The sequence below is a fragment of the Hevea brasiliensis genome, chromosome 6 (assembly GCF_030052815.1).
Source record: "Hevea brasiliensis isolate MT/VB/25A 57/8 chromosome 6, ASM3005281v1, whole genome shotgun sequence".
In the NCBI taxonomy this organism is placed as follows: domain Eukaryota; kingdom Viridiplantae; phylum Streptophyta; class Magnoliopsida; order Malpighiales; family Euphorbiaceae; genus Hevea; species Hevea brasiliensis.
In genome coordinates this window covers 4,575,010-4,588,722 of record NC_079498.1, presented here as the reverse complement: position 1 = coordinate 4,588,722, position 13,713 = coordinate 4,575,010, and the positions used below count along the sequence as shown (strand labels likewise).

At 34.2% G+C, this 13,713-nt stretch overlaps 3 protein-coding genes across 8 annotated transcripts; 2 read left to right on the top strand and 1 right to left on the bottom strand.

Annotated features, from left to right (window-relative positions):
- Positions 1-53: 53 nt before the first annotated feature.
- LOC110635492 (3-hydroxyacyl-[acyl-carrier-protein] dehydratase, mitochondrial) lies at positions 54-2,942 on the bottom strand. 2 transcript variants are annotated; one of them, XM_058148274.1, is made up of 4 exons: positions 2,673-2,942; positions 2,382-2,497; positions 2,166-2,300; positions 54-958 (listed from the first exon to the last, which is right to left on the bottom strand). In XM_058148274.1, exons 1-3 carry the CDS (start codon positions 2,940-2,942, stop codon positions 2,189-2,191), a joined length of 498 nt encoding a protein of 165 aa, XP_058004257.1. In that variant the 3' UTR covers positions 54-958; positions 2,166-2,188. The 2 variants fall into 2 exon arrangements, with proteins under 2 accessions (XP_058004257.1, XP_021640543.1); XM_021784851.2 differs by lacking the exon at positions 54-958 and having other exon boundaries at positions 2,008-2,300.
- Positions 2,943-3,403: 461 nt separating this feature from the next.
- On the top strand, positions 3,404-6,402 carry LOC110635486 (DAR GTPase 2, mitochondrial). 5 transcript variants are annotated; one of them, XM_058148272.1, is made up of 8 exons: positions 3,404-3,592; positions 3,682-3,786; positions 3,958-4,035; positions 4,225-4,375; positions 4,453-4,523; positions 4,991-5,087; positions 5,194-5,402; positions 6,046-6,402. In XM_058148272.1, exons 1-8 carry the CDS (start codon positions 3,404-3,406, stop codon positions 6,115-6,117), a joined length of 972 nt encoding a protein of 323 aa, XP_058004255.1. In that variant the 3' UTR covers positions 6,118-6,402. The 5 variants fall into 5 exon arrangements, with proteins under 5 accessions (XP_058004255.1, XP_058004256.1, XP_058004253.1 ...); XM_058148273.1 differs by having other exon boundaries at positions 6,029-6,402; XM_058148270.1 differs by lacking the exon at positions 6,046-6,402 and adding an exon at positions 5,602-5,968 and having other exon boundaries at positions 5,197-5,402.
- Positions 6,403-8,705: 2,303 nt separating this feature from the next.
- Positions 8,706-9,107, top strand: LOC110635478 (uncharacterized). The gene has a single exon (XM_021784830.2). It carries the CDS (start codon positions 8,706-8,708, stop codon positions 9,105-9,107), a length of 402 nt encoding a protein of 133 aa, XP_021640522.2.
- Positions 9,108-13,713: the final 4,606 nt, after the last annotated feature.

Below are 13,713 nucleotides of genomic sequence, written 5' to 3'. Positions count from 1 at the left end.
TTAAAAATAAACAACGACTTCAATTACAAGATGAAATATTTTCCCAAAAAAAAAAAAATTAGGAGCTGAAATATGCATTCATTTCATCAACCAGCTCTTGCTTGGAGTCTGCCTTTCTGCTTATTCTTTTCTTGGTCTCTGGACTTTTTTTACGACTTGTTTGACTTACCAATTGCCTTGCTGGTTTCATCCTTCTCACATCTTCTTTAAACTCTCCAAAGCTCTGCCTCAACTCCTCATCTGGTTGCTCGCAATCATCTGTAGCCCGATATGATTCAAGAGTATGATGTATAATTTTCTTGGAAGGCGTGTTCTCTGGGTTCGATTATTTCTTGTCTAGGTTTGTTCAAGAAAATTCCAAGTTCTAAGGACACAAAAGCATCGAGACAAGCATACTCCATCTGTTCAATTGTAAGCTCTTTAGCATTCCATTCACTCATTGTGATTTATCTTGGCTTGGGAATCACTTTCTGAAGCAAATCAAGCACTAAAGCCCTCAATCCCAATTTTCGATACTCTCTCATGATATTTCTTGGCTGCCCAATAACCTACATCTTTTGTATGAGCCACAAGCAGCTCATAATCTTCAAATAGTTTACAAGCATCATTCCATACTTTTTTACCAACAAATTTGAACTTCTTATTCCCAAGAAATTGGATCAAAGATGGTGGGATATCATCTGCATGATAAAGTTGAAAAATAAGGCATCTTTTACCCACACATGGTTGAATGATGGCAACTTGTTGGTGTCCATTTGGTTCGGTAGGCATGCACCATTCAGTGTCAAGGGTGTAGGCATGCACCATTCAGTGTCAAGGGCAATAAGAAGTTCGCTCAGTTCACGCTTGTGGATATGCATTGTATTAGCTATCCATTCATCGACAACAACAGCTGCTGCTGGGACAGTTGTGAAGATATGATCACCGTAGTATTGGATGTCATGTATGGAAGAAGGACCTGCAAAAGACATTGTTAAGGAGAGGAGACAAAATTTGAAGTAGTTGCTTATAGGTTCTCACAGTATAATAGCTAGTCTTGATTTATATACACACCGCTAGAATTTTCTTCAATCAGTAGGAAAGTTCAGATGAAAGAAACTTGGGGAAGTATATGGTCATCAACTAGGATTAGGATATCCTATAGGTTTTGAATTAGAAACTTGGAAAAAAAAAACAAAAAAAAAAAGGAAAAAGTAATGCTGCTCATTATTTTTTTTACTATCAAGATCACTCAAAAAACACTCAACAATCTTAATTATTTCGATGACCCTCAGAACACATGCTACTGCGCATCACTAATGGCCTTCAACTCTCTCTACACTAATGGCCTTCGACTCTCGATGCACTTCTTAAATTGGCCACCTTGTCGTGCTTTTATAGACTACTAAATCCAATCCTATATTGGACAAAAGAGTCCCAATTTGGACTGCAAATCTAAAATCCCATTCTCATTCCGAGTTTACCGAATTTAAAGGATTTTTTTTCCTTCCTAATTTGATTCCAATTTAAATCTTCCCATATAAGTTTAACTAAAATCCTTATTCTATTTAGCCTTGAATTTGCAACAATAATCTCTAGTTCCCTCAACAACGTAAGCAAAAGATGTCTCAGTTTTATTTTCTTCCATGTTACTAGGGACATTGGGCTTGCAACGAAGAATTTACTTGTTCACGTTGTAAAGAGTTCCATAGGACTGGATGTCATTATTTTATGGATGAAATAGAAATATATGTTCTTACTCCATATTGACTTCCACATTCGTCAAGCAGTTGGCTCAGAAGAACCCCAAGGTAAGGTTGAAGCCTTTCTTCAGGAAAACACATGGAGCACAACCTTAAAAAGGCTCACCTGACCCTTGCCCACAAGAGAAGTCATGGCGTTACAGCTGTAGCAAGTTATGGACTCTTTTTCAATCAGAAGGTCCCAGTAAATTTGACTTCACTTCTCTTCACAGATAAAATAGCTGCCCTAGAAGCACAATTATTTGATGTGTGCTTCACAGACCAGTTAAGTTTAGAAGGGCAGAAACAGCATATTATTGCTTCCAATAATTTCAACAATGTATTACGGGCATTTTTAACGAAGATAATAGCTCAGTGAAGTTAGCTATAACTCTAAGATAGGAAATTAATCCATGAACATTATCTTCAAAATTCTTGAACTACCTGTGATTTCACACTAGCTTCTTTCAGTCCATTTGATGGATCTTTTCCACAGCTAGAGTTGGTAAAATTGCCATAGCCTCACCATCAATAATGAGAAGATCACCCTTCTTGAAGCACTTTGTTGCGAATTTCGCTCTAAGTAACACAACAAAACATCAAGTCAATTATCATTACCCAACTTCACTTCTACAAAAGGGTTATGTAATGCAAGCTTACATGTATCTCTTCTTGTTTTCTCTTATACTGATAGCTTGTACCTCACCAAGAACTTCTTCTCCAATATACACAGGACTCTTAAAATGCAAGCTTTGAGAAACATAAACAGCTCCAGGCTGCAAAGTGGCATTAAATTATAGAACTCAGACATTCTTCATAAACCACTAATAGAGACCGAACATAGATCTTTAAGCTATTTATCTTCTCATGTCTCAAGAGGTTATTTTCACCTAGCCCATTTATCAGTAGAGAATGGAATCAATAAATTGAAGTAAAGGGCGCCAAACTTACAAAATGGGATGCAATAATCCGAGGAAACAGTGCAGCAACAAGCATTCCATGAACAACCCGATCCTCGAAGCCAGCATTCCTGGCAGATTCAGCATCAAAATGAAGAGGGTTTGAGTCATGACTCACCTTTGAGTATTCTATAACATCTTCATTTGAGAATACTCTTGTTTGCCTTAAAATGTCTCCAGTTTGAAGCACACTTGGAGCTGTCCATGAAAAGCATCTGGCATAGGGGACAGTCCTTGAGAGCAAACTTTTTATGAACATCATCGTGAAAAGACTCCCTAAAAATACACAACCGAGTGGGAGAAAAGAGAGCTAAATGTTAAACAGCAGCGAAGTGTAACCGTTTCTGCTAAGCATTTTAACAAACGTGTACATTGCATACCTGCAATTTCTTGATTTATTAACGCAATCCAGGCCAAGAGTAAATCTTATTCGATCGAAAAGCTTCCCAATAACATAAACCACTACAGATTTCGATGGCAATACCGGATATTCTATACTAGTGAAAAAACGCCTGGGGATAGGACGGGTCTAAAGCACACAACACGATGTCGTATTTTGAAGTCACATGCTTTCGTCCTATTTGGGTTTTTCTTTAGCCCAATCTAGCTTGCTCTCTTTACATTACTCTCCAACTCGCAGGCCCTTCAACTGTTTGTTTGGTGGAAGTTGTGGCTCTCTGTTGAGGGTGTTTGGCGCAAGGGAAAGGAAAAGAAGATAAAGAAATGGCATTTAATGGTAGAGGGAGTAATTACTACATAAAAATGTTAGCAAGTGAAATAGGGAATACTATAAACAAAGCAGCGAGCAACAGAGAAAAAGGATGGTACACTCCTTTCATGGCAGCTGCCTCTCGAGCCATTGCAGAACGAATCCCACTGGTTGATTTCATTCTTGAAGTGAGAGATGCTAGGGTTTGTGTCCCTTTGCTCTTTCCTCAATATTCATCCAACTGCTAAGTGTTTGATAAAATGTCTTCAACATATTTTTTTTATGGCTTTAGATTCCTTTGTCTTCGGAATGTCAGCTATTGACCAATCATCTGCCTTGCTCTCGCCGAATCATAGTGATGAACAAAATGGACCTTGCTAATCGCTCCCACCTCAAGGTCAGTTAGGCCCTTCCATTTCCACAATTCCATGGCCAATTCTTTTACCAGAGAAGCTTCAGTTGTGAGCTATTTAGGAGAATGGGAATAGTGGAGTTTGATACTACAACTAAACTTTCTATTGTCTTGCTGTCTAGTGTTAGTATTTTCTTTATCTTTGTTTATTCATAGGACTGGATCAAGTATTTTGAGCAACGAAACTGCATTTCTTATGTGATCAATTCTCATAACAAGGAAAATGTCAAAAAGGTAACCATTTCTTTTATTTGTTCTGTTTGAATTTAAGTGTGCATATGCCTACCGATCAAAATGACTGCAAATTCCAGAACTTTCAATGGCATTGTTTTGTTTTCTTTCTTTCTTTTTCTTTTTGGGTACATATTGTGATGCTTCTTCTTTCTTTTCATTAGCAATTTATAAAGGGTTTGCTTTCTGTAGTTCCTTAACTTTTTACAAGCCCAAATCAAAGGATTGAAGAACATTGATCATTCTCGTTCTACCTTAACAATGATGATGGTGGGGATTCCTAACGTTGGTAAGTCGGCTCTAGCCAATTCTTTGCATCAAGTTGGAAGGATTAGTGCTGCAGGTAATATGATCTTCTCAAATCTCTGTTTCTCTACTAAATTTTAAATGGACTAAGTTCCAAACTATTGATTCTCTTAGAGAAAGGAAAATTGAAGCATGCAAAAGTGAGTCCACATCCGGGAGAGACAAAAGATATCAGCAGCTTGAAGGCATGTAGCTTTTCTTTCTTTCTTTATTTATTCTTTTATGATATTTATTCTTTTATTTTTTTTTTTAAATTCTGAAAAATGGAAACAAATTTGTTGACTTTCCTTTTATGTTCCATTTTCCCCTTTATTTGCTGTGCAGTTTTGTTTTTTTATGATTGTAAAAAGATATACTGCAAAAATGGAAACAAATTTGCTGACTTTCCCATTTTCCGCCTTATTTGCTGAGCAATTTTATTATTTTTTGATTGCAAAAATATATTTTTAAAAAATGGAAACAAATTTGCTGACTTTCCTTTATTTCCCATTGTCCACCTTATTTGCTGTGCAATTTTGTTATTTTTTGATTGCAAAAAAAATATACTGCAAAAATGGAAACAAATTTGCTGACTTTCCTTTATTTCCCATTTTCCCCCTTATTTGCTGTGCAATTTTGTATTTTATGATTGCAATCACATTTTATTTTCCAGATTGGTAGCCATCCCAATATTTATGTGTTGGACACCCCAAGTATTTTGCCTCCTCAAATTCTTGATGCCGAGGTCTGTTCCAGGCTAGCTTTAACAGGTGCAATTATGCCAGCATCCCTCTTCCTGCTACACATGCTCAAAATTTTTTCCCTTCTTCTCATAGGTGTGAATGAGTGTGATAGTCTCTCTCTCTCTCACAAAAGCAGGAGCAATTAGCGACTCTTTGATTGGTGAAAAAGAACTTGCTCAATATTTTCTGGCCATTCTCAACTTGAGTGATGAATATAAGAAATGGGCAAAGTTGTCTGCCCTTGAAAATGAGAGATCATTTATAGACCACAAAGAAGAGTGTTCAAGCGGCAGACAGCCATGCATGAAAGGAGAAAGGCAACATTTCACTGATCACACTCAGGTATGAATTATGAGCACTTTTTATATATATATATATAATTTCGTTATCCTTCTCTTAAGAAAACTGACAAAATGTTCTTAATTATGAGCTCTGCCATAATGTACAAATAGGTTACGGGGTGGTGGTTAAGTGAAACTGAGTGTTTCTTCTGGAAATAATTGGAACGATCTGAGAAAGTCATTCGTTATCTTTCATGTAGGATTTCATAGTACATAATGTTCGGCGAAAGCTCTTTGAGACAATTTCATGTTTTAATGGTGACATGCAAAATGAAGTGGATTTGGAGAAGCTTATTGAGTTGCAATTCACAACCTTGACCGAAGCTTTTCACTTGCCTATTGAATTAGGGGATAATGCTCGTAGTAAGGTTGCTACTAAGCTACTTAATCTGTATCGTATTGGGAGGCTTGGACATTACACTTTAGACCCTCTTGCATTCTAACTGTAACGACACAGGAATTACTCATAAGGAGAGAGCAGGTTAACAAAAGAAAGATTAAAAGAAAAGAAATTGCCTATACCATAACTAACAGTAACCTTCATTTTATTTGTTTTCTAACCCTTTACATGTCTGCTTGTCATTTTGTAATGTGATTGTTGCTTTTTTTTTCATTTGAAAAGAACAGTTTTTGCATATCTTAAGGGACAAAAATGTGATCATTTGCTAAGCATGGTGGGGGCAAGGAATGAGAGGAACATCAGCTTCAGATGTTGACAGAAAGCACTCTTATGCATTTGCAAACCCAGACAAAATGCCCTTGGCCTTGAAATCTAGCCGACTGTTCCCTTTTCTATTGCCCTGCAATCTTTGATTCAAGCTTTTTCTGCTTGTTTATGTAAGCATCCTTTCCAGAACATCCCAGTAACTTTGCAACTACAAAATCTATTGCACAACAGAGCCATTAGCCATGGAAAGCTCAGTGGTTAAAGATGTATCTCCTAATGTACTTCTCAAATTTGAATAAAATGTGAAAGTTTGTTTACCAAAACACGCAAAACAAAGCCTAATTTATTTAAACATCAAATCCTAATTCAATTTGAAATTGGATATTCAAAAATTAAATTTAAAATCACTGAACCCGAAAACCCCATGCATCACTGAGGGAAGATTTAAAGAGGGAAAATTTAAATCATTAATCACCAGTAGAATTGAGTAAATGTATACAAAAAAAATTTCTTTTAGGTTAGTATTAACAACGATTTCAATTAATAAGTGAAATTGCATTCATCTCATCAACCAGCTCCTGCCTGGAGTTTGCCTTTTTGCTTATCCTTTTCTTAATCTTTGGACTCTTTTTACAACTTATTTGGCTCACCAATTGCCTTGCCGGTTTCATCTTTCTCACATCTTCTTTATACTTCCCAAAATTCTGCCGCAAGTCAAGCTCCTCATCTAGTTGCTCGCAATCATCTGTGGTCTGATCTGATTCAAGGGTAAGATTTACAATTTTCTTCGGAGATTTGTTCTTTGGATATTGAATTATTTCTCGTCTAGGTTTGCTCAAGAAAATTCCAAGTTCTAAGGACACAAAAGCATCAAGACAAGCGTACTCTATCTGTTCAATTGTAAGCTCCTTAGCATTCCATTCACTCATTGTGATTTCTTTTGGCTTGGGAATCACTTTCTGAAGCAAATCAAGCACTAAAGCCTTCAATCCCATCCTTCGATAGTCTGTGTTGTGATATTTATTGGCTGCCCAGTAACCTACATCTTTTGTATGAGCCACATGCAGTTCATAATCTTCAAATAGTTTATCAGCATCATTATGCACCTCTTTACCAACAAATTTGAATTTCTTGTTCCCAAGAAATTGGATCAAAGATGGTGGGATATTGTCTGCATGGTAAAGTTGAAATATAAGGCATCTTTTACCCACACAGAGTTGAATGATGGCAACCTGTTGGTGTCCATGAGGTTCAGTAGGCATACACCATTCGGTGTCAAGGCCAATGAGAAGTTTGCTCAGTTTACGCTTGTGGATATGCATTGTATTAGCTATCCATTCATCGACAACAGCAGCTGTTGCTGTGACGGTTGTGAAGATATGATCACCATAGTATTGAATATCATGTATGGAGGAAGGACCTGCAAAAGACATTGTTAAGGAGAAGAGACAGAACATGAAGTAGTTTGCTAAAAGGGTTCATTTATATAGAAAACAATAGAGTTTCCATCAATCAAAAGAAATTGAACAACTTAGCCATAAGGGTCATGGCACCTCTATAGGCAAACACATGTTTCTATTTTAAATTCTAACAGACATAATTGTTCATTTTCAAAATTAATTAAATAGGCACATCTCTTAACAGATGTGACTGTCTGTTTTTAATAGACATGTCTATTTATAAGCAGACATATCTATTTATTAATAGACACAACTGTTAGGATTTATTTATGAAAATAAAATAATAAAAATAAAATTAATTATTTTATTTTCACAAGTGCATGTGTTAAAGGGAGAAGCATACTACACGTATTCCTGGAGTATCTCACTACATGGTCAAGGGCAACATGAAGTATAAAGCTACTACAACAAGGTTTACAAGCTAATAATTATATGAAAAACCTCTACTTAAGTTGTTAACCCCTTAATAGTATCCATTAGGTTATGCCATTTACAGCTCTTTGAAAAAGTCATTATCAGTTAACCAAACCACAGAGTTCAAAGACGCATTTCACTTCTCTGATTTTCAATATAAAATGCCTTTGTAACAAGAAATGGCATCATGTCATTTGTTCCTGATTTTGCAGATTGAATGTATTCTCCCTGATTTCTTTGGACAAGATGTAGTATGGTTTCGAGGAAAAGAAATCAAAAATTATCTTTGAAAGAGAATATGTACGTGTGTGAAATAAAATAATTATTTTATTTTTATTTTTGTAAATAGTTATCAAGTTAAATAAAATAATTATTTTATTTTCATTTTCATAAATAAATTACTATAAGATGTATTTGTTAATAAACAGACATGTCTATTATACATAAATAGTTACATCTATTAGAGAGGTGCCATAATAAATGTGTCTGTTAATAAATAGACATGTCTATTACATATAAACAGTCACATCTGTTAGAAAATATGCCAATTTAATTTGTTGTGAAATAAATAATAGTGTCCGTTAAAATTTAAATAGATGGATGTCTCAGTCTAAGAAGGTATTATGAGTTTTCTTTGTTTATGGATACATATAAGTTATTCAATTCATTTACGTGCTTCTTCTATTTCATTGTTGTCTATATAAATCAAGACTATCCACTATACATAAGCGACTACTTCAAGTCCTGTCTCCTCTCCATAACAATGTCTTTTGCAGGTCCTTCCTCCATATATGATATTCAATACTATGGTGATTATATTATCACAACGGTTACAACAGCAGCTGTTGTTGTCCATGAATGGATAGCTAATACACTGCATATCCACAAGCATAAACTAAGCAAACTTCTCATTGGCCTTGACACCGAATGGTGTATGCCTACTGAACCAGATGGACACCAACAAGTTGCCATCATTCAACTCTGTGTGGGTAAAACATACCTTATATTTCAACTTTACCAAGCGTATGATATCCCACCATCTTTGATTCAATTTCTTGGGCACAAGAAATTCAAATTTGTTGGTAAAGAGGTGCGGAATGATGCTTACAAACTATTTGAAAATTATAAGTTGCATGTGGCTCATACAAAAGATGTAGCCTACTAGGCGCCAAGAAAAATTATGACAAAGTATCGAATGATGGGATTGAAGGCTTTAGTGCTTGATGGGCTTCCGAAAGTGATTCACAAGCCAAGAGAAATCACAATGAGTGAATGGAATGCTAAAGAGCTTACAATTGAACAGATAGAGTATGCTTGTCTTGATGCTTTTGTGTCCTTAGAACTTGGAATTTTCTTGAGCAAACATAGACGAGAAATAATCCAATATCTAGAGAACAGATCTCCGAAGAAAATTGTTAATCTTACTCTTGAATCTGATCAGACCACAAATGATAGCGAGCAACTAGATGATGAGCTTAACTTGAGGCAGAGTTTTGGAGAGTATGAAGAAGAAGTGAGAAGAATGAAATCGGCAAGGCAATTGGCAAGCCAAACAAGTCGTAAAAAGAGTCCAAAGGCCAAGAAAAAAAAAATGAGCAGAAGGGCAAACTCCAGGCAGGAGCTGGTTGATGAGATGAATGCATATTCCAGCTTTTAATTGAAATCATTGTTCATTTTTAAATTTTTTTTTTATTCTATTCTACTGGTGATTAGTGATTTAAATTTTTTTCCCTTTAATACTTCCCTCAGTTTAGCTTATACCCTAAATTTTGAACCATTACCATTTTTGTTCATAAATGCATAGGGTTTTGGGGTTTAGTGATTTTAGCTTGCATTGTTGGAAATTCAATTTCAAATTAAATTAGGATTTGATGTTAAATTTATTAGGAAGTTAGTAGCTTTAATTCCGTGAAAAGGTGATAAGTGACACTCTATTATATTTTTTTCATTTGTTGATTTTACCTTTATTTTGTTATTACCATTATTTAATATGCGACCTTTTAGTAATGCTTAACATTTTTGTTCATTTTAATTATTAATAATAATTAATATGTATTAAATAAAATTTATTAATATTTATATTACTAATAATTAACATGTGACTTTTCAAGAGAATTAGTTTTTTATTCCCTGGCTCATATATATATATATATATATATATATATATATATATATATATATATATATATAATAAAACAAGGATGTTGAAAATTTTAGGCAATAATTTTTTATATTATAACTAGGCAACCCAATATTGAGGAATTCAAGGGTGCTTACCAGGATAGACAAAATCTGCATTTGTTGATGGAGTTTTTTAGTTTTTTGGGACAAGCACGTTTGGTGATGGACTTGTAGTGCTATAGTGGGAACTCTTCCATCATATTAGCCAAAAAGAGCTACTTAGAGCGTGAAGCGACGATGATAACGAAGCAGACTGTGAATGTGGTTCATGTATGTTATTTTATAGGGACTTGAAGTCTGAAATTTTCTTGCTTATGAATAAAGAGGCCAAAAGCATATTTCATCTCTTAAACTTTCATAGAAAAGTCAATTTGTCTCCTCAATTTAACATTGAACTAATTTATCCTCTGAACTTAAAAATTGAACCAATTTAATACACTTTTAAATTTAAATCAATTAAACACATTACAAAGGGGGAAAAACAAGTAAAATTCACATGTTGCTGACTTGGAAACATAGCTTATGAGATTCATCAACATCAGCAACACCTCATTAACGCAGACACATAAGAAGGGAACTATAAAACTTTCACAAAAACTCCTATGGCCGCACAAGTAATTACCCTTACCACAAAACTTTGCTTGAGATCCAGCCAAGAGTAAACACTAATAAATGAAAAGAGAAAACAAAGAGAGCCCCAGACCATATAATATGACAAAATGATCAAAGATTCAAAACTGCAAATTTTTTTTTTTTTTTTGTGGCCATCAAAAACTTTCAACACACAATCCAGAACCATGAAGACTTGTGCCATTCCAAATTTAACTTTTAGAAAGCAAAAAAACAAAAACTATTCCACAATCGCACATGTTGGACCATTCCATGAAAATAAACGGAACACAATTAGAACAAAAGACAAAAAAGAATTAGAACCCAGAATCATGAAAGAGAGCAATGTCTTTCTTAATTTGCAAAGTTGGTGCACATTGCATATCTTGTTTTAAAAAATATAGTTCTTTCAAAATTACCGAGCAAGAGTCAAGTACAATTCTTGGGGAATTTGATCTTGGCCGGCCATTTAGCCTAATATAACTGCTTTACTCCTCTATAGAGTTTGGTGGGTTTTGGTGATGAGCTTACTTGCTTCATAAGGATGGGTTTGAGACCTAAAAAGTGGAGGGTGTGTTGGTTTTGATTATGGTAATTTTGGAAAGGAAGCCGATTGAACTAGGTTGCTAAAGACTAGTAGAGTCATGGATTGAGAACCCTATTGAAAATGGAAGAGTAGTCGAAGTGAAGCAACCATCAAGGTACAAAAAGGCTTATTGTTGAGAGGAGGAGGAGGAAGAAGAAGAAGAAGAAGAAGAAAAGAAGGAAATGTAATTTTAAGAAATACAGGGAGGAGGAGGGAAAGAAGAGAAAAGAGAAGGGTTAGAAAAAGAAGAGAGAAATTGTTGCTGATTATTGCTTTTTTTTTTTTTTTCCACATCTGTATCATTTTTATCATTAACGGGTGCATTATTGCATGAAATATACTAGATAGCTGATTCAATAAAAATGTATTAACTTGATCCAATTTTTTAAATTAAGAGAGCAAATTGATTCAATATTAAATTAAAAAAGCAAATTGATTTTTCTATGAAAGTTTAAGGGGGTAAAATATGCTTTTGGCTAGGTAAAGCACATGATTCTCCATTGGACTCTATGTCCTCATCGCAAATGTAAATTGAAAATTATTATAAATCTCTATCATTAGACCTTGAAAGTTATAGTAAAAATAGTACATGTTGATGGTCAGAAAGAGTTTCTACTAAATATTTATGAGGTATGTTGTTAAAATTTAAATTTTTATACATTCTAAATATTTTTTTTAAACTTAAATATTGCATTTTTATTATTTATTCTATTAATAATTTTAAAAAGTAAAATATATCCATACAATACGGCAATGCACAACAAGTGTGTAAGTATTTCGTTAAAAATATTTTTTAATTCAATGGTGTTGGAATAGTTATTAGAATTGTAAAATCTTGAATTCGAGTCTCAATTGAAGTCATATATATATATATATATATATATATATATATATATATATATATATAACAAAGAAAGAAGGATTTATACCAGGGGCGTGTGAGAATTTCCCCACATGAGGTGTGAGTTCTTTCATCTTGCCCGTTCCGAGCATATAATTGTCCATAGAAGTCATAGAAATTAGTTAGCTTGGCATTTAGTTTAATTGACTAGATTCATTAATTGACCTTCGGATCCAAGCTGGAGGGCTTTTTGTTCTATGGGCTTCTGTTCTTTTTTCTCATAGTCAGTGCAGATTTTTGTTCAATCCTGTCAGAGGATTCAACAATTTCAAATATGCTAGGCAAATTCATTTCTTTTTAACATTTGTAAAGACAGAACAAACTAGAGATGAAGCTGAAGTTGAGAGAGAATTTCCTGCTTTAAAATGAACTGTTATTAAATAACAATTGAATTTTACAACAACATTGTTAAATAATAAACTCAACTTTATATCAATGGATGATGGAAGCCTACAACAAATTTTCTTACATGTATAAAACATAACACCAGCATATAATGGCACAGGTATGGTCTAACCACTTAACATGCTTCAAAGAAGCTTAAAATTATGAAGCATCTTTGCAGGAACTTCCATGTCAAGATGCAAGCAATTATTGACGAGACTGCTGTTTCAAACAACCTCAAAGAATGAAAGTTGGCATCGTCACCTAGCGTGGACTACTATTAGGGCTGTTGCTCTTTAAGGGCTTGATGTACCAGGAGTGGTGTTTACAGGGCATACTGAAACAAACTGAAAAAACCGGCATTTCCACCGCTCTTCCTCAGTCTAGTAGGATGGAGTAGCATTGATGTATCTTTCTTATAGCTTTCTCATGGAGATCAGCTAGTGGTTTATTGATAGCAAGTTCTGCATGCTTATGTCTAAAACTCTGCTAATTTATGAGTGCATATATATATATATATGCTTTCTGTGTCCTTATACCCAGTTTAGATTACCGTGGTTTATTAAGGTATCGTATCACATTGTGACAATATGATTTTTATTGTTAGCATGTTTAGAAAAATGGTATGGTATAGGATGATTTAATAATTTTTTTTTTGTTAGATGATATTATATAGTAAAATAAATATGAAAATTATTAAAATGTCCTTATTATTATTTAAATATATAAATGATTATTGTATAAAAGGGGAATATAAAATTTTAAAACTATCTCAAACCACTGATTTGGTGGTTTGAAAACCTGTGGTGAAATGATGGTAATAAAACCATCATTTTACAATACAGAACTAGCATTTTTTAGGAACAATCTAAACCTGTGGTGAAATGATGGTAATAAAACCATCATTTTACAATACAGAACTAGCATTTTTTAGGAACAATCTAAACAAACAAGGAGTATAATCATACCATACAATATAAAACCATAATAAATCATCATCAAACATGGGGTTAGTGTCAGCATACGCTCTAGTCATTTTAGTGTTACTTTCCTGTTCAGCACTTTGAACCTTGGACCGTTTGCTTGGTTTTTTAATGTAGAATGAATTTC